Source organism: Rosa chinensis, chromosome 3, assembly GCF_002994745.2.
Source record: "Rosa chinensis cultivar Old Blush chromosome 3, RchiOBHm-V2, whole genome shotgun sequence".
Classification (NCBI taxonomy): domain Eukaryota; kingdom Viridiplantae; phylum Streptophyta; class Magnoliopsida; order Rosales; family Rosaceae; genus Rosa; species Rosa chinensis.
Window position 1 is genome coordinate 6,672,881 of NC_037090.1, and position 26,155 is coordinate 6,699,035.

Sequence of the window (26,155 nt, forward strand, 5' to 3'; positions counted from 1 at the left end):
TAACACACATCTTTGTAATGGCAGAAAATGAACTAATAGGCTAATACACCCATCAACTTCTACACTTTCTCCAAAGCGACGTGTATACATCTACAATATCAAACAGTAATGAAGCGACCAACTCCATTTTCCAATCCCAAAATAAATTTTAAAAACAAAAATGGAAATTGCTGTTTCTCAAAATCCTATATATACTCCCCCACCCTCCACCCTACTCCATCAACCTTCAAAACTCAAAAGCTTTAAGCAGACACAGGACTCTTTCTAAACAGTTCCTTTCATCTCCAAAAGCCTCATTTTCCTTTCTCACAAAACCTCACTTTTCCATCATGGCTCCTCGTATCACCACTGCTGCCACCACCGTCTCCACCGTCAAGTCTTCAACTGCTCGTAGCCGGGCCTATGTGACCTTCTTGGCCGGAAACGGTGACTACGTTAAAGGTGTGGTTGGGCTGGCCAAGGGTTTAAGGAAGGTCAAGAGCAAGTACCCCCTAGTTGTGGCTGTCTTGCCCGACGTGCCTGAAGAACACCGTCAGATCCTAGTTTCTCAGGGCTGCATAGTCCGAGAGATCGAGCCTGTTCACCCTCCTGAGAACCAGACCCAATATGCTATGGCCTACTACGTCATCAACTACTCCAAGCTTCGTATTTGGGAGGTACGTGAACCATATTAGGTCCCTGACACGTGTCCATTTATTTTGATTATTAGGGTTTTGCCCGTTTACTTATGTTGATCTTAATCCTCATTTTTTGTTATAGTTTGTGGAGTATAGCAAGATGATCTATTTGGATGGAGATATCCAAGTGTTTGAGAACATCGACCACCTGTTCGACTATCCAGACAACTACTTCTATGCTGTCAAGGATTGCTTCTGTGAGCCCAACTGGAGGGACAGTCCCCAGTTCAAGATTGGGTACTGCCAGCAGTGCCCTGATAAGGTTCAGTGGGACAATAGCTTGGGTCCCAGGCCACCTCTATATTTTAATGCAGGCATGTTTGTCTATCAGCCTTGCTTGTCTACTTACCAGGAACTCCTCAGTACCCTCAAGACCAGCACTCCTACTTTATTTGCTGAGCAGGTAAAATGAATATATGACTTCTTTTTTTGAAGGCTAATTTGTTTTTCTACCCAGTTAGGTCATAAAACGACGTGAAATTCTGCTGGTTTGATTTGCAGGATTTCTTGAACAATTTCTTCAAGGATAAGTACAAGCCTATCCCTTCAGTTTACAACCTTGTTTTGGCCATGCTTTGGCGCCACCCTGAAAACATCCAATTGGATAAGGTCAAGGTTGTCCACTATTGTGCTAATGTGAGTATTAATTGGTACTTTAATCATTTACTTAAGGATCAACTATTTTCATCGAAAATCCTAGTTACTGAACTGTTAAATATTTGTTATTTGTTTAGGGCTCCAAGCCATGGAGGTACAATGGAGAAGGGGAAAACATGGAGAGGGAAGATATTAAGATGCTGGTGAAGAGGTGGTGGGATATCTATAACGATGAGTCATTGGATTACAACAACACTGTGGCTCCTCGGGCTAGAAATGGAACTCGGCAAGTGAACCTACAGCCCTTCCAGACGGCGCTGTTAACGGAGACTGGTGATCTCGATTATATTAGCGCCCCATCCGCTGCTTAGTGCCTCCGAATTCTAATTGCTCGAGAATTATTTCCTATATAGAAAAACTATATATAGGAGAGTGTTCTAAATAAGAGTACGTACGTGTTGGTTTGTTTTCTTTTGGTCTTGGTGGGAGTATAGTACGTAGTTTAGGAGTTTGAAGTGGTACTTTTGAGTCCCTTGTTTTTATTGGGACGGTTTTATGGGTATTAATGTATATGTGATGTGAATTACATCTTTAATTGGTTCCTCAACAGATCAATCTTGCAATCAATCGATTGTTTCTCCCAGAACAAATTTGATGATAATTTCATTCATAGGAGAAGAACAAACTTGCACTTGCTATAAATACAGTGTCCCCCCCCCCCCCCCCCCCCCGGCGGTGAACGGTATGAAGACAAGCCTTCCCTCTTGAAACAAGAAATCATTGAAACCAAACAAATTGGAACATATCCCTCCAAGAACAAAGAACTCCAGTACTAGTAAAACCTGAAATTAATTAAGATTCAAGTTATTTTTTTATAGTGGAAGATGTGAGATTTTCCACCCATTGCATTAATATATATCACATCTGTGAAATGGTAGAAGTGAATCAATCACGTAAACCCTAATGAGCACTAAAATTGGACCATCATTATGCGTTAAAATGGAATTTTCATTCAAAGGAAAAACCCTAATGTTGAGCATCCATTTTGTCCCGGGTACACTCAAACTTTCTCTTTTAGAATATACAATAGAAAACAAAGCATTAGAATCCAATCTTAACCATGATTTAAGGTATGTAAGAGGAGAATCCACCTAAACTCCTTCCCTGTTACTTTGAATCCTTGTTTTCATTCAGAACATTTCAATTACAGTTTGTGGTTCTCCTTCTTGCTCTCTCACTTGAGAACTTAAGTTCTCTTAAAGAACATGGGAAGAAGAAAAGAAAACTATAGATGTAAGATCTTATTGACAAAAATTTTCAAGATCATTATAAATTATTGTTCTTCTAGCCACTGATGATACTAACGGCGAAGTTTTGCTAACCTCTTATGCTACCGGCAGAAACTTGTGGATGCCGATTAATGACTGATGTGTAATGATTGTACAGATGGAGAAATCTAATTAAAGCGTCAAACCACGTGTAATTGACACTTGGTTTGGCTGTAGCATAGAAAAATTTCTCCAGGTTTCAGATATCCAAAATGGAAAACTGAAGTATTAGTATGGATTAAGCCCTAACAGACTAGTCCATTACCTTTTCAGGAAATATGATCGAAGAGGCGAGGTATGTTAACACGTAAACCCTAGCTAATGACCCGGCCCCAAAATTTGTTCCAATTAATTTTAGATTATAATCGATGTGCCAATTCCAATTCTTTCCCTAAACATCGTAGATTGCCTCCACAAGAATCACATACATTAATTACCCAAACTCTCGGTTCATCTTCTTTTTCCATAATTAGAGATGATCATTCTTGATAGCCAAAATTACTGAAAGGAAAAATCCTCCATGGATGGAAAATTCGTACGGGAAATGAATAAAACTTTTAAGGGAATTACGTAAAAGAATCGACACAATCAATGGCTCAAAATGATGGAAATAATAAAAAGAAATCCCAAGAATCTTGACGGTTGAATCATACTACCAAATTTTTAAGGATTAGAAGATTCTCCAAGAATATTAAACGGAATATACCTACTACCATAGTAGTCCAGAGTCAAAGAAACACATTATCCAATACTAAGACCTCTGGTCGGTCGGGTTACTTATCCAATATTAAGAAACACAATTAATACGACGCCGTCCACCTCCGTAATTAAAGTTAAACGCGTCTTATTTCGGCCCAACCAACTAACTAAACCGAAAAAGAAAGCGCCGTTCCTCGAATGCATGGGGTGTTCTTCTGGGGGCATCTCCGTTACGCCAAGTGGCGACAATCTACTACATTGAGCCAGATGCGGCCACGTGGTCGCACACCAGTCAGTAGATTGACAGCTAAGAGGGAGCAGGGGTCCCACTCGATTAGAATAGACCAAAAAGTGAACCGGGTTTTGGGGGAGTTAGTTTGATTCCGTGGAGCTTAAGCCATCGGTGCCCGCACTTTGGTATCTAGCGGACTGGGAGGGAGCCACGTGTCTGGAGTTGTGTACGTGGCGTTGAGATGGGACTTTCCGTGTATGGGGATCAGAGGCTAGTACAGTCTTTTTCGCCTCAGGTAGGAAGATCGAGCCACCTCTTGTCGGTGGTTATTAGAGGGAGGCTGTAGATTAACATTTTTTTGTGTAATTACCGCTTCGCCCTTTTAGTTTCGGATATTCTTAGGTTCAACCACTACATGCGTGTTCATCATCCTCTTGTGCAAGTAAATCCTATTAATTTTACTTTTGATGTTTGTTTCTCTTTTGGTTTAAATTCTACCTTTGATCTTAATAATTCGAACGGTTTATGTGTTTAAAAATAAAAGAAAAAAAGAATGAGCTCGTAATTCAGTTAGCCTCCTAATTTCAACTACTGCTTATGAACCTAAATATTTATTTATGATCCAGATCACTATTTAAGCGATCTGAATATTAATTGGACAATTATAGAAAGGATTGTTGGTTTGGATTGTCCAATTAAAATCAAATATGAACCTAAATATTTATTTATGATCCAGATCACTATTTAAGCGACATAATTAATTTTCATTAAAATTTATAAATAAGTGATTCACTAATCTTTAAAATTTCAACAATAATACCAAAATTAACGAACGATTTCTTGTAGTAATCTTTTGATTTATGGTGGTTTTAACTTATGATATTAATATGGAAATGAAGGATTTACTACTTTACATGTTAACCCTCAGAAGATCAAGGGTGATTTGAAGTCGATATTATGAGAAGATCACAAGGATATTATAGTCCTATCAAAAAGCATGGTGGGCTTGGAGGATAATCCAGTTTATTGAAATATCCAAACCAACAATCCTTTCTATAATTGTCCAATTAAAATCGAAATCGAAATCAATTTGACTTAAATGACAGAATTAGATATGCTTCTAATCACCATTGATCAGTGGGAAAATGAGACTCATCAGTCTCCTCAGACCCATCCACGTATTACTTTCCTCCAAGACCCACACGTACTAGTTAATGATTTACGGGATTTACCCTAAACCTACCATTTCTTTTTCATAATCAAAACCAACCCGACCCCATTTTCCTTATTTTATTACGCACCCCAATTCTATATAAACCCCCCAACCCCAACACCAACTTCATCATCCAAAACATTGCATACAAGCCTTCTCAAAGCATACACCACTCCCTCTTGTAAACACTCGCTGATCTCTATTCTTAACACCAATCCTTTTCTTCCATCCCAAACAAACACTCATCATGGCTCCTCATGATATCACCACCGCCGCTACCACCACTATCCTCTCCACCAAGGCCGCCCCTGCCCCGAGCCGGGCCTATGTGACGTTCTTGGCCGGGAACGGCGACTACGTCAAAGGTGTGGTTGGTCTGGCCAAGGGTTTAAGGAAGGTGAAGAGCAAGTACCCACTAGTTGTGGCCATCTTGCCTGATGTGCCTGAAGAGCACCGTCAGATCCTAGTGTCCCAGGGCTGCATAGTCCGAGAGATTGAGCCTGTTCACCCTCCTGAGAACCAGACCCAGTACGCCATGGCGTACTACGTCATCAACTACTCCAAGCTTCGAATTTGGGAGGTAAAGTTTTTTTTTCCTTTGTATCCTTTAATGGGTTATTGACACGTGTCCGTTCCTTTGATTGTTATGGTTTTGATGTTTTCTTATGTGATCGTTATTTCTGTTGCAGTTTGTGGAGTATAGCAAGATGATCTACTTGGATGGAGATATCCAAGTCTTTCAGAACATTGACCACCTGTTTGACTACCCTGACAACTACTTTTACGCTGTGATGGATTGCTTTTGTGAGTCGAATTGGAGGGACAGTCCCCAGTTCAAGATTGGGTACTGCCAGCAGTGCCCGGACAGGGTACATTGGGACAACAGCTTGGGTCCCAAGCCTCCTCTATACTTCAATGCTGGCATGTTTGTCTATGAGCCAAACTTGTCTACTTACCATGATCTCATGAGCACCCTCAAGACTTCTACTCCGACTTCGTTTGCTGAGCAGGTAAATAAATGTCATTACAGTAAATTTTTGGTTATTTATTGCTCAATTGGGTTTTAATCTGACAGTAAATTTACCATTTTGGAACTTCGCAGGATTTCTTAAATGTGTTCTTTAGGGACAAGTACGTGCCTATCCCTTCAAACTACAACCTTGTGTTGGCTATGCTCTGGCGCCACCCTGAAAACATTAAGCTAGAGGAGGTTAAAGTTGTCCACTATTGTGCTAATGTGAGTATACCATCCACCAAGTACATTATGATCACCAATTTGATTGATTTTGTAACAATGAATTAATGGTCGTTTTTATTGTGATTAGGGTTCTAAGCCATGGAGGTACAATGGAGAAGGGGAGAACATGGAGCGAGAAGACATCAAGATGTTGGTGAAGAAATGGTGGGACATTTATGATGACGAGTCTTTGGACTACAAGAATTGCATTGGTGCTGCAGAGTCTGGAAATGGCACCGAACAAGTGAACCTGCGGCCATTTGTGGCAGCCCTGTCGGAGGCTGGCGATGTTCGTTTTGTTACCGCCCCAAGAGCTGCCTAGTGTCTGTTGGTTCTTGGTGGGATTTAACCCTATACATAAGAAGTATATAGGGCTGATCTTAAAAAATTGATTGCATTTAGTATTTTGGTTTGGTCTTCCCAAAATTATTAACTTTGGAGGCCTTTTTCAAGTTTTAGTTTAGGAGTTTCGAGACCCCCTGTTTTTTATGTCGGGGTTGATTTTATTTGTTATGTTCCGAACAACGTTTGAAATATAATTCCAATTTTCATATTTGCAAATTGTATACCTTTGAACTACTATTGAAGGAACCAAACGCTTTGAATCAGTTGATTAATCTATCTCGTATATTCTCTATGAGCACCTTGCATTGCAGCAACTCCACATAGTTGTCGTAAGAGGCATATAAGCCAAATCAAGCTCCAAAATCTTCTGTTTTGATAAGAACGCTAAGGTTTCGTAGTTTAAATTCAAATGTAATGAACAAGGACCGAACTCCTCATCCTTGTCTTCGTTTTTCTTCATTTCAGCAGTTTTTTTTTTTTCCTTCTCTAACGTTGGGACTGTTGGCACTTGCATCTAGTGACCAACTTATGGCCAAATAACCAAATAACATTCAGATCCCCAATATTACAACACCGAAAGAAGAACAAATTGTGTAGTGTGTGAACAAGAAATAGGAAGCAAAGCTTGATTTGTTTAATAAACTTGTTTGGCGGCAGATTTGTGATTTCTGGTCTGAAAGGTAAAGATTCTTTAAATAATAAACCTTTTATTTAGTTGTGTAGCTGGGAACCTCTGGATTTAGCTGGATCTGGAAAACCATCCCCAAAATTGTGTTGATGGCTCTGTGGAGTGTGGACAAGGCTCAGCTAAAAATGAAGTACACATGCTCAGCCCAACCACAAACAGTAGCAAGGCTATATTGACCGCCGGAATAGGATTGAGGTGAGCCTGAGCAGACATTATCCGGTCAACTTGATCAAACTTCCAACTTGCTTCTCACTTCTCCTTCTCTAAATGGCCTTCACCTGTGACACTCCATCGGATTTTTCTAACTTGTGACCCTAGCTTAATTTACATATGAAAATCAGGATTTCTCAAGACGGAGCAGAGTTTGCAAAGATGAGAAGAAAATGTTGCAAGCTGAACATGGAGAATAGTTTCCGGTGGGGGAGGAGATACCGGATACTTGGATGGATACGGTGGCAACATTATAAGGCAAAAGCAAGCAAAGGTTATATGCGGATGGGGAAACAAAGGTGGTGTTGAATTGGTGGCACAATGGGGAACATATCAGATCTAGAAAGTTCATGGTATATATAGAAGAAGGCTTGAGATGAAAAAGAGGGGTTTTTTGAAATTCAAAGCAAAGTTGGGAAAATTTTCAGTCAAAACTATGGCACATGCAAGCTCTGCTGCTCTGTCCAAATGGGTAGTTGGTGTTCACAAAGTGTACTGGATTGGTTAGTCTTCGTCCCTACTTCTCTGATGAAGAAATTAAAACAACGTAGCAGTGATGGACCAAGAATTGATTGGTGTGAATTAGAGGGTATTTATCTTCACAATCTTTGTGTGAAGGTGGTTTATATGGTACAGAAACATTTACAGGCTATGAAATAATCCTTGACATATTAGAAGCTTAACAGTTGTGTTACCATAATTGATTGATGATACATAATTTGAGTTTTGAAAGCAGAGTTATTCATTTTGGGACTGGATGCCTTGCCTATTTGATTCTTTGTTTGCTGGAAATTGCTGTTCAAACATGAGGTTATGCAAAGTACTGATGATATAGTACAGTTAGTACTAATTGCAATTACAGTGGATGTTGGAGGAAACCAGAGAGGAAAAATAGGCATATTCTATATAGGAAATAATGAATAATGTACTACACATATATGGGATGGTCATTAATTCTCAAAGCACGCTTTCATTTCAAAAATGAGGACAATTACGCTCTAGTTAGTGGCTTAATATATATATATATATATATATATATATATATATGGCCAATATGGGTCATAGTTTTACAGAGAAATTAGCCGTAGCAGCTAGCATTATAAGACACATTACAAATTATAACCCATATAATCTTTGTGACAAAACTAAACCTTGAATCCAGCACTGTATGCACTCCTGCACCTGATATATTTGACGTTCCAGCTGCTTTCTATATATAACACAGCATCTCAGACCACATATATGGAGGAATCCCGACCCAAATCTGTTTATTTGTGCAGCTTCTTTATATTTCTCTACTCTACAGTACAGATTTGACCTGTGAAATCTAATTGCTTTCTCAACAAAGGTGAATAAGTTATGCATGTTAGGCGCCTTAAGAGTGAAGAGATATCCCGTATCTATCGCTCCCAGTATGTAGCTAGCTCATGGTCGGTACTCTACAGAACTCTGCTCATCACATATGGTCTATACTGTCCATTCACCCGTCATCTAACTGGAACTGTTTTCACTGACTTGTGATCCTAGCTTAATGAACTCTCCTGAAAATGAGCAATTTTTTTAGATGGAATGCTAAAGACAGAGAAAAATTTATGGCAATCGAGAAGTATTAAGATAAACACTTGACGGTGTGGTAGCAAGATGACAATAAGGCAAAAAAGAAAAATGGTGGAGATTGTTAAGTGAGCTGTAGCCACTAACCTTTCCAGTCTCACATCAGCTGGATCACACTCATCTTGACAGGATGTAAATATGAACTTTCCAGCTACAATGCTGATATTATAATCTTGTAGGAGCTCTATAAGAGCAGGTTTGTAATTCAGTTGTAAGTGTGCTTGAATATACAGAAATACATTACCATATTTAACATGGTATCAGAGCAGTTTTGCTCTTGAGACTGATACCCACCTCTAGAAATCTAGATTACCCATACCCATACTCCGCTGCCAAAAATATCAAAAGAAGAACCTTGTTTCTTCATCTTACCCATTACCCATAACCAAGTTTTTTGCTCAAAGATTGAACAGAAGCTCACAAAAATACCAAGAACCAATTCTGTTCTTCATCTTTTTACCCAGAAAATATATCCATACCAATTGAGCAGAAGCTTTACCCAACAAAAATACCAGTACCAAAAACTCACCTTTCTGACCATACCTCTTCGGAATCCGAGTTCTCAATCCTGCAATTATCGACCTCCATAGCTTCAAAAGCCGAAAGCAAGTACTCACCAGTTTCTTGAATCGACCACCTGGGAATTGGTTCCGTGCAGAGAGGCGAATCCTCAGCGAACTCGATCGAAGCTCGAATAAGAATTAACCAAGTCGAAGTACCTTCCGATTCCAGTCCGGTCAACTTCTACCCTCTCCGCCGCTCGGATCCTCCTTCGACCCAGGACGTACTGCACCACCTCCATTCCCACCAACGAAGCCCGATCTGCAACATCTCCGATCGAACCGCGCCTTCCACTCCATTCTCCGATCTGCACTTCCACTTCAGTTTCAGCTGACAGAAGAAAGAAGAAAAGAAAGGAGGGAGAGACAAGGGCTGGTCTCGGCAAAAGCAGGAGAAGAAAGAAGAGAGGAGTGAGTTTCAAAGGAAGAAAAGAAAAGAAAAGAAAAGCAAAGGAAAAAAAAAAAGGAGAAGATTTCTCGAAAAAGAAGGAGGCGTGCAAGGTCCGGAGAAAAGAAAAGAAAAGCAAAGAAAAAAAAAAGAGAAGCTTTCTCCAAAAAGGAAAAAAAAAAAAAAAAAGGGGACATGCTTTGTGCTGGCACCTATCACCTTTTTTTAATACCATTTTTTTTTCTTTAATACCCTTTACCGTTTTTTTTTTCTTTAAAGCCACACCTTTTGGCAGACATTAGTCACCAAAAGCCCCACCTTTTATTGCAAGCCTGCTACAGACAAAAAAAAAAAAAAAAGTTGAAGGCATGATGATGATGACCACGTGAAGAAAGTTTTTGACAACCAAAAAAAAAAAAAACAAAACAAAAGAGAGAGAGAGAGAATCTTGCATAGGAACATCTCGCAGAGGAGAATCCAAGAAGAAACCCACATTTCTTGTCTTCCTCTTCACATTAAAAAAAAAAAAAATTAGAAATTTTATCCTTGTAACGTCGAGCTTACTCGCTCAACCACATAGGTCTATCCAATTAATGTGGTGTCTAGGTTGATTTGATACGAGAAGTGCTAGCAAAGGGTCTCGTCCCCTGCTAAACAAGTGAGCTGAGCTCCGCCAAAATCGTTCCTCTACTACCTGGCTACATTAAAAGGAGTTACTGAAAGGTTGCGCGATAGGCAACACCCAAGGATCCGATTTCTCTTCTCTTTACTTAGTCAGTACTGATCCATGGCTGCTCGATACAGACTGCCGCATGTTCGTAACTTCCAGCCTTCTTCATCTACATCACCCAGGAAAGCACCTTTTTCAGTTCTCATGAATCACTCTGGTAACTCCACTTTTACCTTCATGACCACTTCAGGTAAACCTTACTCTCTGCTATCGAGTCACTCTGACTTTAATTGGAAGGATATGTGGATAATAGATTCAGGTGCAACGGACCATATGACTAATAACTCTAGCAATATTCAACATTTAACTTCAGTTCACCGGTCTGGCGTAACTAATGCCAATGGCGATTCCTATCCAATTACAGGTGCTGGGTCTGTCACTCTTACAGACTCCATTACCCTTGATACAGTGTTACTTGTTCCTTCCCTATCTCATAATCTCTTGTCTGTCAAACAGATAACAAAACAATTTTATTGTTGTGTAATTCTTTACCCGTGGTGTTGTATATTTCAGGACATCCTAACAGGGGAAATCATTGGGCGGGGTATTGAGAAGGGGGGATTATACTATATGGAGATGACCACTGCTGGCAATCATCGTGTAAGTGAAGTGCATCAGATTCAAAAGGAACTTCCACAAATGAAGAACAGATATGGTTATGGCATAAGAGATTGGGACATCCATCATTCGGTTATCTTCAAACTCTCTTCCCTTTATTGTTTCAACATAATAAACCATCCGCCTTTAAATGCAACACTTGCATTTTAGGCAAGAGTCACCGTGTCAGCTATCCATTGAGCTCAACAAAAAGTATTGCCCCTTTTGATCTTGTTCACTCTGATGTCTGGGGACCTTGTCCACCAACGCCCTCTGGAGTGAAATGGTTTGTTTTATTTGTCGATGATTGCACCCGAATGAGTTGGATCTACTTGCTGAAAAATAAAAGTGATGTTTTCCCAGTTTTTCAGACTTTTCATGCCATGATCTGAACTCAGTTCCAAACACCTATTAAAGTCCTTCGTTCAGATAATGGTGGAGAATATGTGAACCATCTCTTTCACCAGTATCTAGCTACCCATGGCATCATTCATCAGACCACATGTCCACAAACTCCTCAACAAAATGGTGTGGCGGAAAGAAAAAACCGCCACATTCTTGAAGTTGCTCGCTCCATGTTGATCGGAGCTCATATGCCAGAATCGTTTTGGGGGGATGCCATCCTAACTACTGTTTACCTCATAAATAGACTTCCTACTTAAGCCCTTCAGTCTACATCTAAGGAAACCAGTCCACCACCACAAACACCAATTCAAGCTCTTGCCAGTCATTTACCTTTACCACCTACCCATGCCCTTGATCCAAAGATTTTTGGTTGTGTAGCTTATGTACATATCCATCGAAACCAGAGGACCAAGTTGGATGCTTGTGCTGAAAAGTGTATCTTTATTGGCTATGCTTCCACTCAAAAGGGATATCGGTGTTATAGTCCAACCACTAAACGTACCTATGTTTCCATGGATGTTACATTCCATGAACATGATCTACATTTTTCCCCGAAGACTACTCTTCAGGGGGAGAATGATATTAAGGAAGAGCAGTCTTCGAGGGATTGCTTGTGTCCACCCTTGGAACCCATGGACATCCAAGAACATGGAAATACTGAAAGGAGCAACCAGTTACCGACATCAGAAGCAAACTCTAGAATCGTTGAAAATGGAAATCAGCTGCCAACTCCAGAATCACCAGTAAGAAAGATTTCTTCCCCTTCTACTATCCCATCAACACCAATGCTCCCTGAGGATGATCCAGAGGTAATTAATAACCCTGTGTTTGAATTTCATGATAATATAAATTCTGAGCCTAACACTGAAACGGAACCAAGTCATAAATTGCCATTTCGAAAAAATAGAGGTCAACCAAAGGTTCAATATGAACCAGATCCTAAAGCCAAGGCCAAATATCCCATAAGCAATTACATGTCATCCCATAGGTTATCCAAGTCATATGCATCCTTTGTATTTCATTTATCTGCTATTATCATTCCAAATAAAGTACAGGATGCTCTAGCAGATCGTAAGTGGACTAAAGCTATGGAAGAGGAAATGGAAGCCTTGCAAAAGAGTCAAACATGGGAACTAGTGCCAAAACCAGCAGGGAAAAGAATAGTAGGGTGCAGATGGATCTATACTTTGAAGTACGCAGCTGATGGTACATTGGATAGATATAAAGCCAGGTTGGTTGCTAAAGGGTATACTCAGACATATGGTATTGACTATCAAGAGACTTTTGCCCCGGTGGCCAAGATGAATATTGTTCGAGTACTACTGTCATTAGCGGCTAACCTTGACTGACCTCTGAAGCAATTTGATGTAAAAAATGCCTTCCTACATGGAGACTTGAAGGAAGAAGTCTACATGGATCTACCTCCTGGCTATTCTCTACCTTCACAAGCAGGAATGGTGTGCAAGTTGAAAAAATCCCTTTATGGACTAAAACAGACCCCCAGGGCATGGTTTGGGAGATTCAGCCAATCTATGAAACAATTTGGTTATAAACAAAGCAACTCTGACCATACACTGTTTCTGAAACACAGAAAAGATAAACTTACTGCACTTATCATTTATGTTGATGATATGATTGTGACAGGTAATGACCCAGAAGAAGTCAAGAAACTAGAAGCACATCTATCATCTGTTTTTGAGATGAAAGATCTTGGAGGATTGAAATACTTCTTGGGCATTGAGGTGGCTAGATCAAAAGAAGGCATTTCCCTATCTCAAAGGAAATATGTGGTTGACTTACTCATAGAGACTGGTTTACTAGCATGTCAACCAGCAGATACACCGATGGAGCAAAATCACAAATTAGCAGAATATCCAGACCAAGTGCCTACTAACAAAGAGAGATATCAAAGGTTAGTAGGCAAGCTCATTTATCTCTCACATACACGACTTGATATTGCATATGCTGTAAGCGTTGTAAGTCAATTCATGCATGCACCAAGTGAAGATCACATGCATGCGGTACATAGAATTCTGAGGTATTTGAAAACAAATCCCGGTAAAGGGATCATGTTTTCCAAGAATAACCACACAGACATAGCTGGATACACAGATGCAGATTGGGCTGGTTCTATCACTGATAGAAGGTCTACTTCAGGTTACTTTACTTTTGTGGGAGGTAACTTGGTCACGTGGAGAAGCAAGAAGCAAAAAGTGGTTGCTAGATCCAGTGCAGAAGCTGAGTACAGAGGAATGGCTCATGGAGTATGCGAAATGCTATGGCTTCGTCATTTGATGAAAGACTTAGGGTTCAAACCCAAGCATGCTATGAATTTGTATTGTGACAATAAAGCAGCCATTGATATAGCACACAATCCAGTTCAACATGATAGAACAAAACATGTTGAAGTGGATCGACATTTTATCAAAGAGAAGTTGGAGTCAGAAACCATTAACATGCCACATGTGCGTACTGAAGATCAACTTGCAGATATCCTGACCAAAGCAGTTTCTGGAAAAGTGTTCCACAGCTCACTAGACAAGTTGGGTATGCGAGACATCTATTCCCCAACTTGAGGGGGAGTGTTAAGTGAGCTGTAGCCACTAACCTTTCCAGCCTCACATCAGCTGGATCACACTCATCTTGACAGAATGTAAATATGAACTTTCAAGCTACAATGCTGATATTATAATCTTGTAGGAGCTCTATAAGAGCAGGTTTGTAATTCAGTTGTAAGTGTGCTTGAATATACAGAAATACATTACCATATTTAACAGAGATTGGTCAAGAAGATAGAAGCCTTGAAATCAAAAGCAAAGCAAAACAGACAGTAGAGAAGGGATTATCAAAACTAGCTTTTATCAAAAAAAAAAAAAAGGGATTATCAAAACTAGCAGGCTACTCGATGATAGGAGGGAGTACTAAAAGGATGGTGGAAATGGTACAGATAGAGTCTAAGGGAAAATAATGAGGGAATGGAATACACAGAAGAGTTTAAATAGGAAAAGAGGAAAGAAAAATAGGAATTTCTAAAATTAAAAGCAAAGAGTGTTGACTTTGGCACATGCAAGCTCTCAGTCCAACTGGTTGGTTTGGTCTTCACCAGGGGCGGATCCACATAGAGCCCAGCTTGGGCATTTGCCTAGACTGGATTTTTGATTTTACATTGATTTGGTGTAGGCAAGGGATGTGAAAATGACAAAAATAGGGCAAAACAAGGTGAATTGGGAAAGAAAATAACATAAATTAGGCAAAATCAAGGCAAAAACAGGACAAAACCAAGGCAAAATCTTCACAATTGCCTCCAAAATCTGCAGCTTCTCTATAATTTTCCTCCCTTCCCCTCCTGCCATTGACTTGCCTTACTTGAAAAAAATTTCTGAATCCGCCCCTGGTCTTCACCATTATCTCCCTGATGGATGAAAATAAAACAAGCTAGCAGGGAAGGAAGGAGCACTCAATTCTTGGTGAGGATGAAAGGTATTTTTCTTCAGACTTTGTGTGCAGATGGTAGTTGGTAAAAGCAAATGGCTTTGGTCAAAGTCTGCTTGCTTCTCTTATATATGGTGCATATTTTGCAGAAGACATTACAACCTACAAGACTATATATAGTTATATATAATAATTTTGAAGAAAACTATTAAGGTTGTTTCACCATTAATTGATTGGTTGATGCATAATATGAGGTTTGAAATCAGAGTTGGTGAGATATTAATTGAGACTGGAGACTGCCTATTAATACTGTGTGTCAAAGAAAAAGCTTATAAGTAGAACTACATGCAGATTAATTCTACATTACTAATGGCAATTACACTACTGTTGAAGTAAATCATCTAATTGTTTCAAATCTGAACGAGTAAAATCATCTCTTCACCCTTGCCTCTACAGTCTCATACCCATCTTTGTTTTAGGTCTCTCTGTCTCTGTCTTCATTCTCATTACGGTCCACAACGGCGCAACGCCCTCTTCTTAGTCTTCTTCCTTTTGGTCTCTGCTCTCGTCCTCTGATAGGAGCATTTTAATGCGACGTTTTACTTGCTTTTCCCTACATTTCTTGCGTTATTTCCTTATTAAAACCCTGTTTAGGAAAGTTTTCATTCTTTGATTGGGAAAGTTCCTATTTGTAGAAAGTTTCTATTTTTATAGTTTCTATTTATCATTTTTAGTAAGTTTCCATTTTCGGTAGTTTCTATTTTTCAGTTTAGGAAAGTTTCTACTTTTCTTATTAGTTTCTATTTTCAGGACCTCCGAGCTAAAATATGGAAATGAACTCATAAATGGAAAGAGGAGCTTGCGACACATTGGAGTAGAAAAATGGAAATGTACTAAAAGATCAATTTTACACATATTCCTACTCCGGTTAGGAGAAACCAAGCCAAGCAAAGAAGAAGGAGCGGCCGCCTGACCAAATGAACTTCAAATGAGCTGAAACCTTCCAGATCCATTCTAGACACCCAAAGGATCATTTCTTATGAAGAGTTCCAGAGAAAAATATGAGTGGAAGGCCTTCAAACAATCAGCCCAATTCTCTACAGAAGAAAAACCGGAAAACTGGACCTGTAAGAGGTCCAGCAGCATTTCCGGCCCAACCACATGGCAAGAAATTCTGAAATTTTACCACAGTAATCTACACTCATGGTGGATAATTTCATATGAAGAAGTCGAAGGCATATAATGAAGTCTTGTGGGAGAAATAATTGAAGGAATAAAGGGGCAGAAAATGACTTGAAAACAGCTCAACACCACATATTCATGTTTCCCACCCACATGGAGAAAGCATTTCTTTTTCCTTGGATACATTTTTTCTACTCTAAAAGATCATCATCACTTCCACATTTCTTCACCTTCATGCTTTGCTTTCATCATTACCTCATCTTTTACATATTTTACAAACCACTCTCATACTCCACTTTCATTATTTTTCTTCATCTCATCATTTCACTCTTCTTTTTCCTCCCTATTTAAACACCTTCTCCTCTCACTCTCAATCACCAATTCCTTCATCCATTTCATCTTCTTGTCTCACCATTTCCTCTCCATTTTCCTTAGTTAACACATTCCTTCATCCATTCCATCTCCTTGTCTCTCCATTTCCTCTCCATATTTCTTTTCCATTCTCTAGTTTTCTTGTTCTTCATTTTCAAGCCAAGAGAAAGAGAAGCCATGCAATACATCAATTTCCCAACCGCCATCCACCCTTGTGTCGTCCCTAGAAGATTGCTTGCTTTCAAGGATCTTCAAGTTCTTCGTCTCAAGGCTTTATCATTCATCTTTCAAGGTGTATTATATCCTTTCTCTTGTTTTCTTTGTTTGATTTTGTAAAACTATGAATTCTAGTTCACAAAATAATGTTAAGGGCAAAGTTTAAAGCCCGTTTATATGTTTTGAAATAAAGTTGTGATTTCTATATGTTGATTTTTATGTTGCTTATGTGGGTTTGTTTAATTAAATTTGCATGATAGAAAACTTTTGTATTTTAATCTTATGTGGTTGCAAACACTTAGGGTTTTGATATAATTGGTGCTAGGTTTAAGAACATGAAATCGACTTTTCGTTTTGTGTAAACTTGAATCAAAGTAGTAAAGGTTTTGTGCAAAGACTGAATTTAATTAAAGAGGATTGCAATTAGGTGGACTTTTCCATACTAAGTTGTACACTTGAGTTGATAGCCTTTCTCTATATCTAATGCGTTGAACATGTCATGATTGACTAGCTTTCTAGGGCTTGATTGCATGTTTGATAGAATTAATTTAGGTGCTTTCGCTTAGGTTAATTAGCATTGAAAAGTAAAATATGGGAAATCATTTGCTTTCGAATGTTTCACATGATCAACTCCTCTCTCATGACATTTAAAATCAACTATAGGAATTGTAATTGGATTTCTTACATATGGATGTGGTTTTGATCTTTGTTCCTTGCGATCCACCCTTGTATATATGTTTTTACATTTTCTTTATTTTATTTATCTTAATTTTCAATTCTATAATTCTTAAACCCCCTCCCTTTTTATTTTGTTACTTGTATATATTTCTATTCTTTATTTTATTTTTGTAAATAATACTTTATTATTTTAATTCTTTATTTGTTTATACAATTGTATATATTTATATTCTTTATTTTATTTTTGTAAATAATACTTTTCTTTATTTGTTTCACAATTACAAGTGTACCCTCAATCCCCGGATAGAACGATCCCTACTTGCTTATACTACTAACGATATTTTCAGGGTTAAATTATGCGCTTCCCAAAAGCGACATCATCCTCGCTTCCATTACACTACTAAAAAAAATTGCTTTTGCGACGCCTATTTTGCGACGGCAAATTGGGCTTTTGCGACGGAAAAAACTTTTCGCGACGGAAAATTGAGCCTTTTGCGACGGAAATGTTGGCGTTGCAATAGGTGGCGTCACAAAATCCATTTGCGACGGTAAAATGCCGTTGCAAAAAGTATTTGCGACGGAAAACTGTTGCCGTCGCAATGGCTAAACTATTTGCGACGGGTACTTTGCCGTCGCAAAAAGATATTTCATTTTTAAAAAAAAAATGGGGTGAATTGGTTGCGACGGATACTTTGCCGTCGCAAAAGAATATTTCATTTTAAAAAAAAAAAATGGTGTGAATTGCACACCAAAGCTAGTACCATCTATAGCAATTATTATGAACCGAAAAATATCAAATTACAATATGAAACCCATCATCTATAACCAAGCAGCAATCAAGAGTAAGCCAAAACAACAGCACTGCAGCACCTTCACTTCTAAAAGATGGCCAGACTATCAACCACAGCTGCTGCCTAAGCATACTTTCAAATTTATATTAGGATCCACACCAGAACACTTCTAGCTGGAGCAGCCCCATTCTAATCCTCCTGCATAATATGTATATATCAACTTTGATAATTAAAAAATCCTTGCCAGTTTTCTAGATGCATTTGGGAAAAAAAAATTACCAACATGCAATCCTTAATTATCCAGGGTACATTATTTAGAATACCAGGTTCAATAAAATAGATCACTCAGCTTTTATATATATCCAGAAACCAAGTCATCAAATAATTAATGAAAGTTCTAGATTCAAATTGTCAACATATCTAATGAAATCATAACAAAAAAGATGATATAGCACCCTTAACTTACCAAGTTACCAAACATCATAACACCCTTCATATGGTCGACTTTCATAGCTATGAAGTTATGTTTAACAGCATCCACATATATCTTCTCTACAACAGAAAAGTCATAAAATGGGATCATCCGAGATAGATGTTCAATCTTCATCGACTGATACACCCGAGACACCTGTAATATGTACAAGGAGGAATTTAAAACCCATTCAGAATTTATGCAAACAAGAGATATTTCTGAATCAGTTAAGTACAAAATCAACTCACCTGCTGGAGCAACCTCAAAGTACCAAGCTTTTCAAGGGCAGGAACATATTGCTTTCCTATCTTTATACATGGTCTTCCTAAGTGGAAGGAACATTGCAGCATAAAAGGAGAGCCTTCTTTGTTCGTCCTGAAAAACAAAAACACAGGAATAGAATTTGAAGAGTTGTAAAACTAACAAATAAGCATTGAATAACTACTACAGTACTACTTTAAGATGATAATAAATAAATAAATAACAAAAACTGCTAAAGGGAAAGAAAAGAACATTATTGTATTAAAACCAGGCAATCACTCACATTGAAGGTAGAGTGCCCCACTAATTGAATAAGATTCCAAGTAAAATCCAAGTACGCAACACAATCGCTGGATTAGGTAAGAAAAATAATCAATTAGCATTATACCTTAGAAAGGAGCAGGGGACGAAGAAGGCAAAGGCAGAGTTAGAATGTATTTTACATGTTGAATCAAGAATGATGCTTTGATAATAGTCCTAGAACACTAGTCGGGAAATACATTGAAGCAACAATTCTTATGAACTAATATTTCTAATATGTCTACAAATATATGATATCATAGCTATACTTGTTGAATGCTGTTTTCTTAAGTAACCATACCTGTCACATCCTTCTGACGGCTCACACTGTGGATGAAGACTGAAGACAACCCAAAATAACTTCAAGTCACATATATAGGTCATAGCTTGGGCAGGTGTCTATGCCTTAAATTTATAAGCAACCCCACAGCAGACTGTTGAAACATCAAATTACAAACTGTATACAAAATCAATCAACCCTAACATTATTGATAAAGGAAATAGCGAGATAGCCATTCACCTTAGTGGGATAGCCATTGACTGAATCCCATCAGGCCAACTCCGAAATCCCCAATTCTGCACAATCAACTTCCCATTATGCAACTCATTGCCTCTTTCAGCCCTCATGGGTCTTGGTTTGTACCTCTTTATCAACATGAAACCACAAATAAGCACGAACCCAGAAAAGCAAGTAATACTCAGATGAGAAAAGGCAGAGAGTAAGAAGAAGCAATGATAGAAGGTCATATATACGCCAACAACGTCAGAAGAAAACTAGTTTTTTTTTTTTCTTCTTCAAGAGAGATTTCTATGTACTTCGATAATTAAGGGGAATTTATTAACCTGATTTCAAAAGCCTTCAACACTGAGATTGACTTCAAAAGCTTGCATACAAAGTAACTTAGGTCCCAATTCACCACAGCATACAAAGTAAACTACAGGCATAGAAAAGAAAAGAAAAACTTGGTTTTCACTTGGTAGAGCTTCTGTATCTTAGCTGTGGACCTCAAATAATAATCTGCTTGGTATTACTGAAGATATAATTAAAAGCAATAAATTAGAAAACATGTTCTACATAATACTATAATAAATTATCACCGTGAAGTTGCATTGCAGAAAAAACCAGAAACACATGATTATGTACCAATGAATAATTCAATACGGCAGTTAAGATGACAGATAATATCAACAGATATGTGCTATGTCTTGAACAAGCAAAAAGTAAACAGATAAAGAGCTGAATTTTACAGAGAATTGATTGGCCATGTCAGGAGAACCATCACATGCACCCGAAATGATTTGCCATTGCCTGAACTCGCCTCTAAAACCTCTTGAGATGCTGCCACTTCTGCAATACATATCCACCGATGGCCCCTGTTAAATTAAGTGAAGATAAAATTCCAAAAAAAGCTAAGAACCTTCTGATCAGAACATACCCCATCCCTCCGAGCGGAACCCCTTAAGCTGCAGATGGCTTGCAAATACCTTGTGTGAAAGGATCAATATGTGCTTTCTGCATTGATACAAAATAAAGGCCAAGTTCCAATAAGTCCTCCTAGAGAAGCATGTAGGATTTTGATCGCATGCATGAAGAAAGCCACCTGAAACAATGAAAGTTTTAATTCACAATCAATAGTGACACTTATAAGTATATAACAACTGAAGAAGACAAAACTGAGGGCCGATAGGAGAAATCAGACCATGATTTGGACATTCTACATATGTTATGCACTTAAATTATTATTATTATTACTACTACTTTTGGCCAATGCACTTGAGTTATCTTTCAGGGCATAAGGAACAATTCAATTTTGCTGCATCCTTTGTGAATTCAATTTTCCATCATATGAATCGTGTCAACAAAATTAGGTTGTACGCACCCAACAAGTGAGAATATGGTAACATGCTCAATAGCTTCTCCGGTTCATAACTAAGACAATTTTGCAAGAAGAGAGCTACAATGAACTTATTAGCATCAGAGCTAATGCATTGACTAATTATTGGGGGAAAAAAAGGAAGAAGAAAAAAACCAAGACCTGGAATATAGCTTGAAAGACATAACTGCATTTGACTGCTACTGGGAGAACATAGTTTTCGTATTGGTTACTTAAGCCATTTTCCTCATGTTCAAGGAGAACGTATGTTCCATTCTCTGCATCTGACCCCACTTAATGAACACCTAAACCCATTCTTCTTGTTTTGTTATACCAGAAACTACCATAAATGGATAGAAGAGATCCAAACTACAAAAAGAAAGAAAGAAAAAACACAACAAAACTGAGAACCAAGTTTAACTAGGAATTTCAAATACTGGGCTTACAAAAGCTTTTATATAGTCTGCTAATGGTAGCATCTTAATAATCAAATACTAGATTATTAAGATCTAAGGTAGAAGTAGATAAGAAAGCGTACCCCGTAATCCGCCTCAAATCTAACCTAAAAAGCTAACAAATAGTATAGATTTGGGGAATACTGATAATCAAGCTATGCATATTCACAATAGTGATATGAAATAACACAAATCCACAAATGAGGTCACGAATCAAACAGAAACCAAACAAAATATAACAGATCCACAGCAAAATTTAGAACAGATAATATAACAGAACGATTTTTGGATCATAATAAACAGAATCGTGAATACAAAGAGAGAAATCGAAATAGAAAAATAAATGGAATCGGCACCTGATGGAGAACGCGGCAGCTCTAAGAGTCGAGGTAGAGGATGATATTTTGCTATTAGGGGTGGAGAGACGAAGAAGGCGCTGCTTTTATTAGGGGTGGAAATGACACTTACAATATTCACTTTCCTCCTTAAACCGCTCATCCATAGCAACATTGTTGAAAATGCAATCTGAAATTTCACTCTCAAGGATTAAAATCAAATACTCATCAATTTCTGAAGCACCATTCATTCATTTGTATAAAGTACCAAAATTGCTCAATATCAAAAATCGAAATGAAAACAGTAATCGTGAAATTGAACCAATCAACGACCAAAATGCCCACAAAATACAGAAACCTAACAGCTTCCACATGAAATCTGAAAGAGAATGCTTACTAAATCGACCTAGGGTTTAATCCCGAAGCTCTTCCAAGCTTCGCGCTTCAGCCTCTGAAAGTTTACCAACCTCAAAAACCTAGAATCGAGAAAGAGGAATAGAATCACAGAGAGAATAGTTGAAAATTAAATTAGAGCTAAAATCAAAGACACTCGCGCATCAATTTCATTGTGCAGCATAAAATCAATAATTACCTTTGAAATTCGGAATTGCTTGCAGAGCACCGATTCAATGATTCGGTACTACTCGGAGGCTTAGATTTCAGATCCGGAGAAAGAGTGACGGCGGCGGTGATGATGATGCCGATGCCGTCGATGGCGCGGTGCTTCTTGGGCATTATAGTCGATTCCGTCAGCCATCCCAGTGATTCCACGACCACCATATCTATAGAGAGATTGAGTAAGGAAATAAGAGAGGTGGTTATGTTCAGGGTGGTCATCGAAGAGGAGACGAAAAAGAGCAGAGAGAGAGGAGGAGAAGAAGATCGAAGAGAGTGTGGCCACTCGTCCAGACTCCATCTAGTTTTCTTCTCTTTTTTCCTAATAATTCACGCGACGGTAGGGCTAAAGTGTTGCAATTGGTTTTAATTATACGACGGGAACATTATATCCGTCGCAGAAACTCCAAAATATACTACGGCAAAATAGGCGTAGCATACGCCGTCACGAAAGCTGACCTTTTGCGACGGAAAAATTTTCCATCGCAAATTTTCGAAGCAATTGCAATTCTTTTTAGTAGTGTTATCTGGAACACTCGTCATTGGGCAACCAAAGCTGCAGTCTTGTTCTTTCTCAACTCTGTTCCTGAGTCTGACCTTCATGTGGCTCAGCATGGAGAGCTGGTCAAGATCACTTTGGAGATCTACCAATCCAAATGAGACGTTTCCCCAATTTTTCAATCTTCTACAATTTTTTACTTTCTATTGTTAGATCAATTTTTTTTTTTTAATCTACATTTGTTAGATCAATTGTGTAAAATATTATTTGAACCATCTACATTAAGTAAATAACAAACTGATTAAACTTATTACAATAAATGGGAAATATATAAATTATCTACCTAGACACCTAATGGGCTTTGGTATGTCACTCATATGGTTAGGAATCCATTTTGATAAAGATAAATAACTAATTAGTTGATATGTGTTTTAGGGAAACTAGAATTGAGAGGAATTTGTTGTGTATTCTCATTGATAATAGGGGCCTCTTTATATAGAAGATTACAATGCATAGAGTTAGAATCATACAAGGAAAGAGAATCTCTAGATTCTTCTAATTGAACCATATTACCACTAGGTCAAGTAACCTAGAGTTTGGATTAAACACAAAATAGAGATATCCTTAAGCACTCCCCCTTGTGTTGTCCAAACGCGGTGCTTCTCTCTTTGCCTCGTTAAAAACCTTGCCGAGTAACAAAAACCCAGTGGGACAAAAATAACCTCGGTCGAAGGGGAAAAAGAGCACAACACACCCTTCACGTTTCGAGGTGAACATGTAGACATCTCCCCCCGATGTCTGTGCCTCCCCCTGATGACTACGGTCATAGGAGTTCAGATAATTTCCGCAAGCTAATTCTTGCCACATGTTTCTCGAAAGTTAGGCAATGACTTAGTAAACAAGTCTGCCTCACTATCCTCAGATTGAATCTAGTTCACTTTGATATCGAGGAGAGTCTGTTGTTGCTGATTATGCTTGGTGTTATCGCTTTTGATGTGGCCTTGCCTTATTTGTTCAAAACAAGCAGCATTATCCTAAACGCTCGTAAGCTCATCTGTGGTAGACTTCAAACCACAATTGTTCTAACATGCGTAATTATGAATCCAATCCATATTCATTCACGAACCACTTCATAAAGAGCAATGATCTCTGCATTGTTCGAAGATATAGCGACTAGGGTCTATTCTGTAGACCTCCAAGATGTCACAGTCCTTTCCCATGGTGAACACTTGACCGGATTGGGAATGACCATTTTGTGGGTCAGAGAGATACCCAACATCACCAAAACCTTCCTAAACACATGTTGTTTTGTGATGGGGATAGTGGACGCAGGCCAGTGTTGGCGGTGTACCTGGTGTGTAATGGGTCCGAATCCATCATCTCTTTGTAGGGATAGAACAAGCCCATATCACTCATACATCTCAAGTATCGAAAGATATCTTTTACACCAATCCAATGGCGTCGCGTTGGCGCAGAGCTATATCTAGCTAACAAGTTCACAACATATGAAATGTCCGGTCTTGTGCATTGGGATAAGTACAATAATGCGTCTATTGTACTAAGTAAGGCACTTCTGCCTCTAGCACATCTTCGTCATCATCCTTTCGACGAAGAGGATCCTTTTCAGGATCAAGACTACGGACGATCATGGGGGTGCTTGAAGGCTTGACCTTGTCAAAATGCCTAAGCATCTATCGACAATATGCTCAAGTTCCAAACCGAGACATAATCGTGTTCTCCCAAAATCCTTCATCTCAAACTCGGATTTCAAGTGTTCAACGGTTTCCCTTAACTCTTTAAAGGCTTCTAATGAAGATCATGTCCAACATGAACCGCGATAGAATCCGAAACTTGTCATAGAAACGAGTGGGCATATCCCTTCCCAATCAAGTAGTCACTTTAGTGAGCGTTTCAACCTTATTGTAAATGTGCTCCGAGGTCTAGAGCCACTTGACTTGGGTAAATGAAGTTCACCATGAACCTTCATGTATATTCCGTATCTAGATCCCCATAGAGATACGTAGTGATCACATTTGTAAACTGCATGTTCAATTATTCGGAAACTACCAAACTGACAAGGTAGTGGAGTGCAATGACATCCATTACGAGAGAATATGTCTCATCGTATTCGATTCCAGGCATAAGGCGAGATTACCATATCTTTTTCTCACTAAGCTTTCTAACGAAGACCCATTAGTCAACAGGTTCTATGTTAGGAGGTGTTGGCATCTCTAGCTCGAAAACCTTCCTTTTCGTTAGAGAATCCATCTTAACCTGGATCGCATCTTTCCATTTAGGCCAAAAACTCTCTACGTTGGCATTCATTCATCAACGGAGCGAGGCTCGGTATCATCGGACTCAACAAACTCATGCGCAACAAAATGCGTAACTACATCATCAATTATGATGGAGTTTCTATCCCACGTCTCATGTACACTAGTGTAATTTTCATAGAGCTCTATATTCTCAGGAATAGGTTTCTGTGACAGCTGTAATCAAGGTGCCATTTGGCAAGTGGAACTTGGGCTATTCCATGTCCTTGAATTAATATTGATGGCACAGCCATCATAGTCACAAAGTCATAAGTTCATAATCAAAATTGAGTCATAATGAAAAGAACTCGAAATTTTATTCATAAGCCAACGGAGTACATCATTGTTTCTATGATCAAAGAAAATCTAATCCAATAAAAAGTAATATGGCAATCGCCTACATCTCTTGGAAAATAAAAAGACTTAATCAAAATCGCCAGTTTCTGGGTCTTAATCCTTGTAGTTTTCCACCCTTAGATCTAGATCGTCATCTTGATCTTCTTGTTCCATGTAATTTGCTTCCCTTGCTTCACTATACGTCTTGTATGCATTTGCAACATTCTGGGGTGCGGTACATGTTTTGGCCCAATGTTCAGTTGATCCACATCGAAAACAAACATCATTATGGTTAGGCTCCCTTGATCGAGGCGCCATTGGGGCGCGATTTGGACGACCTATGCTCTTGGTGGCGTTACCACCATGGTCGGAGGCTCTGCCTCTCTCTCTCTTCACACGTTGACCTCCACGGTTCCGTGCACGCCTTTCTCGGTGATTTCCTTCCTCTTTAGGGCGAACATATGGACCAGAATGTCCAGAATTGTCCCTACTCTTAGGGTTTCGC

General features: G+C 38.7%; 2 protein-coding genes and 1 long non-coding RNA gene across 14 annotated transcripts; 2 read left to right on the forward strand and 1 right to left on the reverse strand.

Moving 5' to 3' along the window:
- The first annotated feature begins 238 nt into the window (after positions 1-238).
- Positions 239-1,889, forward strand: LOC112192962 (galactinol synthase 2). The gene is made up of 4 exons (XM_024332915.2): positions 239-656; positions 760-1,080; positions 1,179-1,313; positions 1,412-1,889. The coding sequence occupies exons 1-4, from the start codon at positions 330-332 to the stop codon at positions 1,643-1,645; spliced, it is 1,017 nt and encodes a 338-aa protein (XP_024188683.1). The 5' UTR covers positions 239-329; the 3' UTR covers positions 1,646-1,889.
- Positions 1,890-4,876: 2,987 nt separating this feature from the next.
- Positions 4,877-6,544, forward strand: LOC112192137 (galactinol synthase 2). Its single transcript, XM_024331725.2, has 4 exons — positions 4,877-5,326; positions 5,436-5,756; positions 5,849-5,983; positions 6,072-6,544. Exons 1-4 carry the CDS (start codon positions 4,994-4,996, stop codon positions 6,303-6,305), a joined length of 1,023 nt encoding a protein of 340 aa, XP_024187493.1. The 5' UTR covers positions 4,877-4,993; the 3' UTR covers positions 6,306-6,544.
- An 11,526-nt stretch (positions 6,545-18,070) lies between these two features.
- LOC112193276 lies at positions 18,071-22,877 on the reverse strand. Of its 12 annotated transcripts, none has more exons than XR_005807750.1 (12): positions 22,481-22,877; positions 22,286-22,364; positions 21,910-22,078; positions 21,261-21,467; positions 20,661-20,737; positions 20,068-20,572; positions 19,745-19,869; positions 19,526-19,658; positions 19,208-19,274; positions 18,912-19,038; positions 18,658-18,819; positions 18,071-18,389 (listed from the first exon to the last, which is right to left on the reverse strand). It is a non-coding gene; the product is annotated as an uncharacterized LOC112193276 (long non-coding RNA). The 12 variants fall into 12 exon arrangements; XR_005807747.1 differs by having other exon boundaries at positions 20,661-20,825; XR_002933828.2 differs by lacking the exon at positions 21,261-21,467 and having other exon boundaries at positions 20,068-20,255; positions 20,473-20,572; positions 20,661-20,825; positions 22,481-22,869.
- Positions 22,878-26,155: the final 3,278 nt, after the last annotated feature.

Coding starts and splice junctions, on each gene's coding strand:
- LOC112192962 (XM_024332915.2), top strand. CDS start 330: ATGGCTCCTCGTATCACCACTGCTGCCACCACCGTCTCCACCGTCAAG. Junction 1,081..1,178: donor CTACTTTATTTGCTGAGCAG/GTAAAATGAATA, acceptor TTTGATTTGCAG/GATTTCTTGAACAATTTCTT. Junction 1,314..1,411: donor TTGTCCACTATTGTGCTAAT/GTGAGTATTAAT, acceptor TTATTTGTTTAG/GGCTCCAAGCCATGGAGGTA.
- LOC112192137 (XM_024331725.2), top strand. CDS start 4,994: ATGGCTCCTCATGATATCACCACCGCCGCTACCACCACTATCCTCTCC. Junction 5,327..5,435: donor CCAAGCTTCGAATTTGGGAG/GTAAAGTTTTTT, acceptor TTTCTGTTGCAG/TTTGTGGAGTATAGCAAGAT. Junction 5,984..6,071: donor TTGTCCACTATTGTGCTAAT/GTGAGTATACCA, acceptor TATTGTGATTAG/GGTTCTAAGCCATGGAGGTA.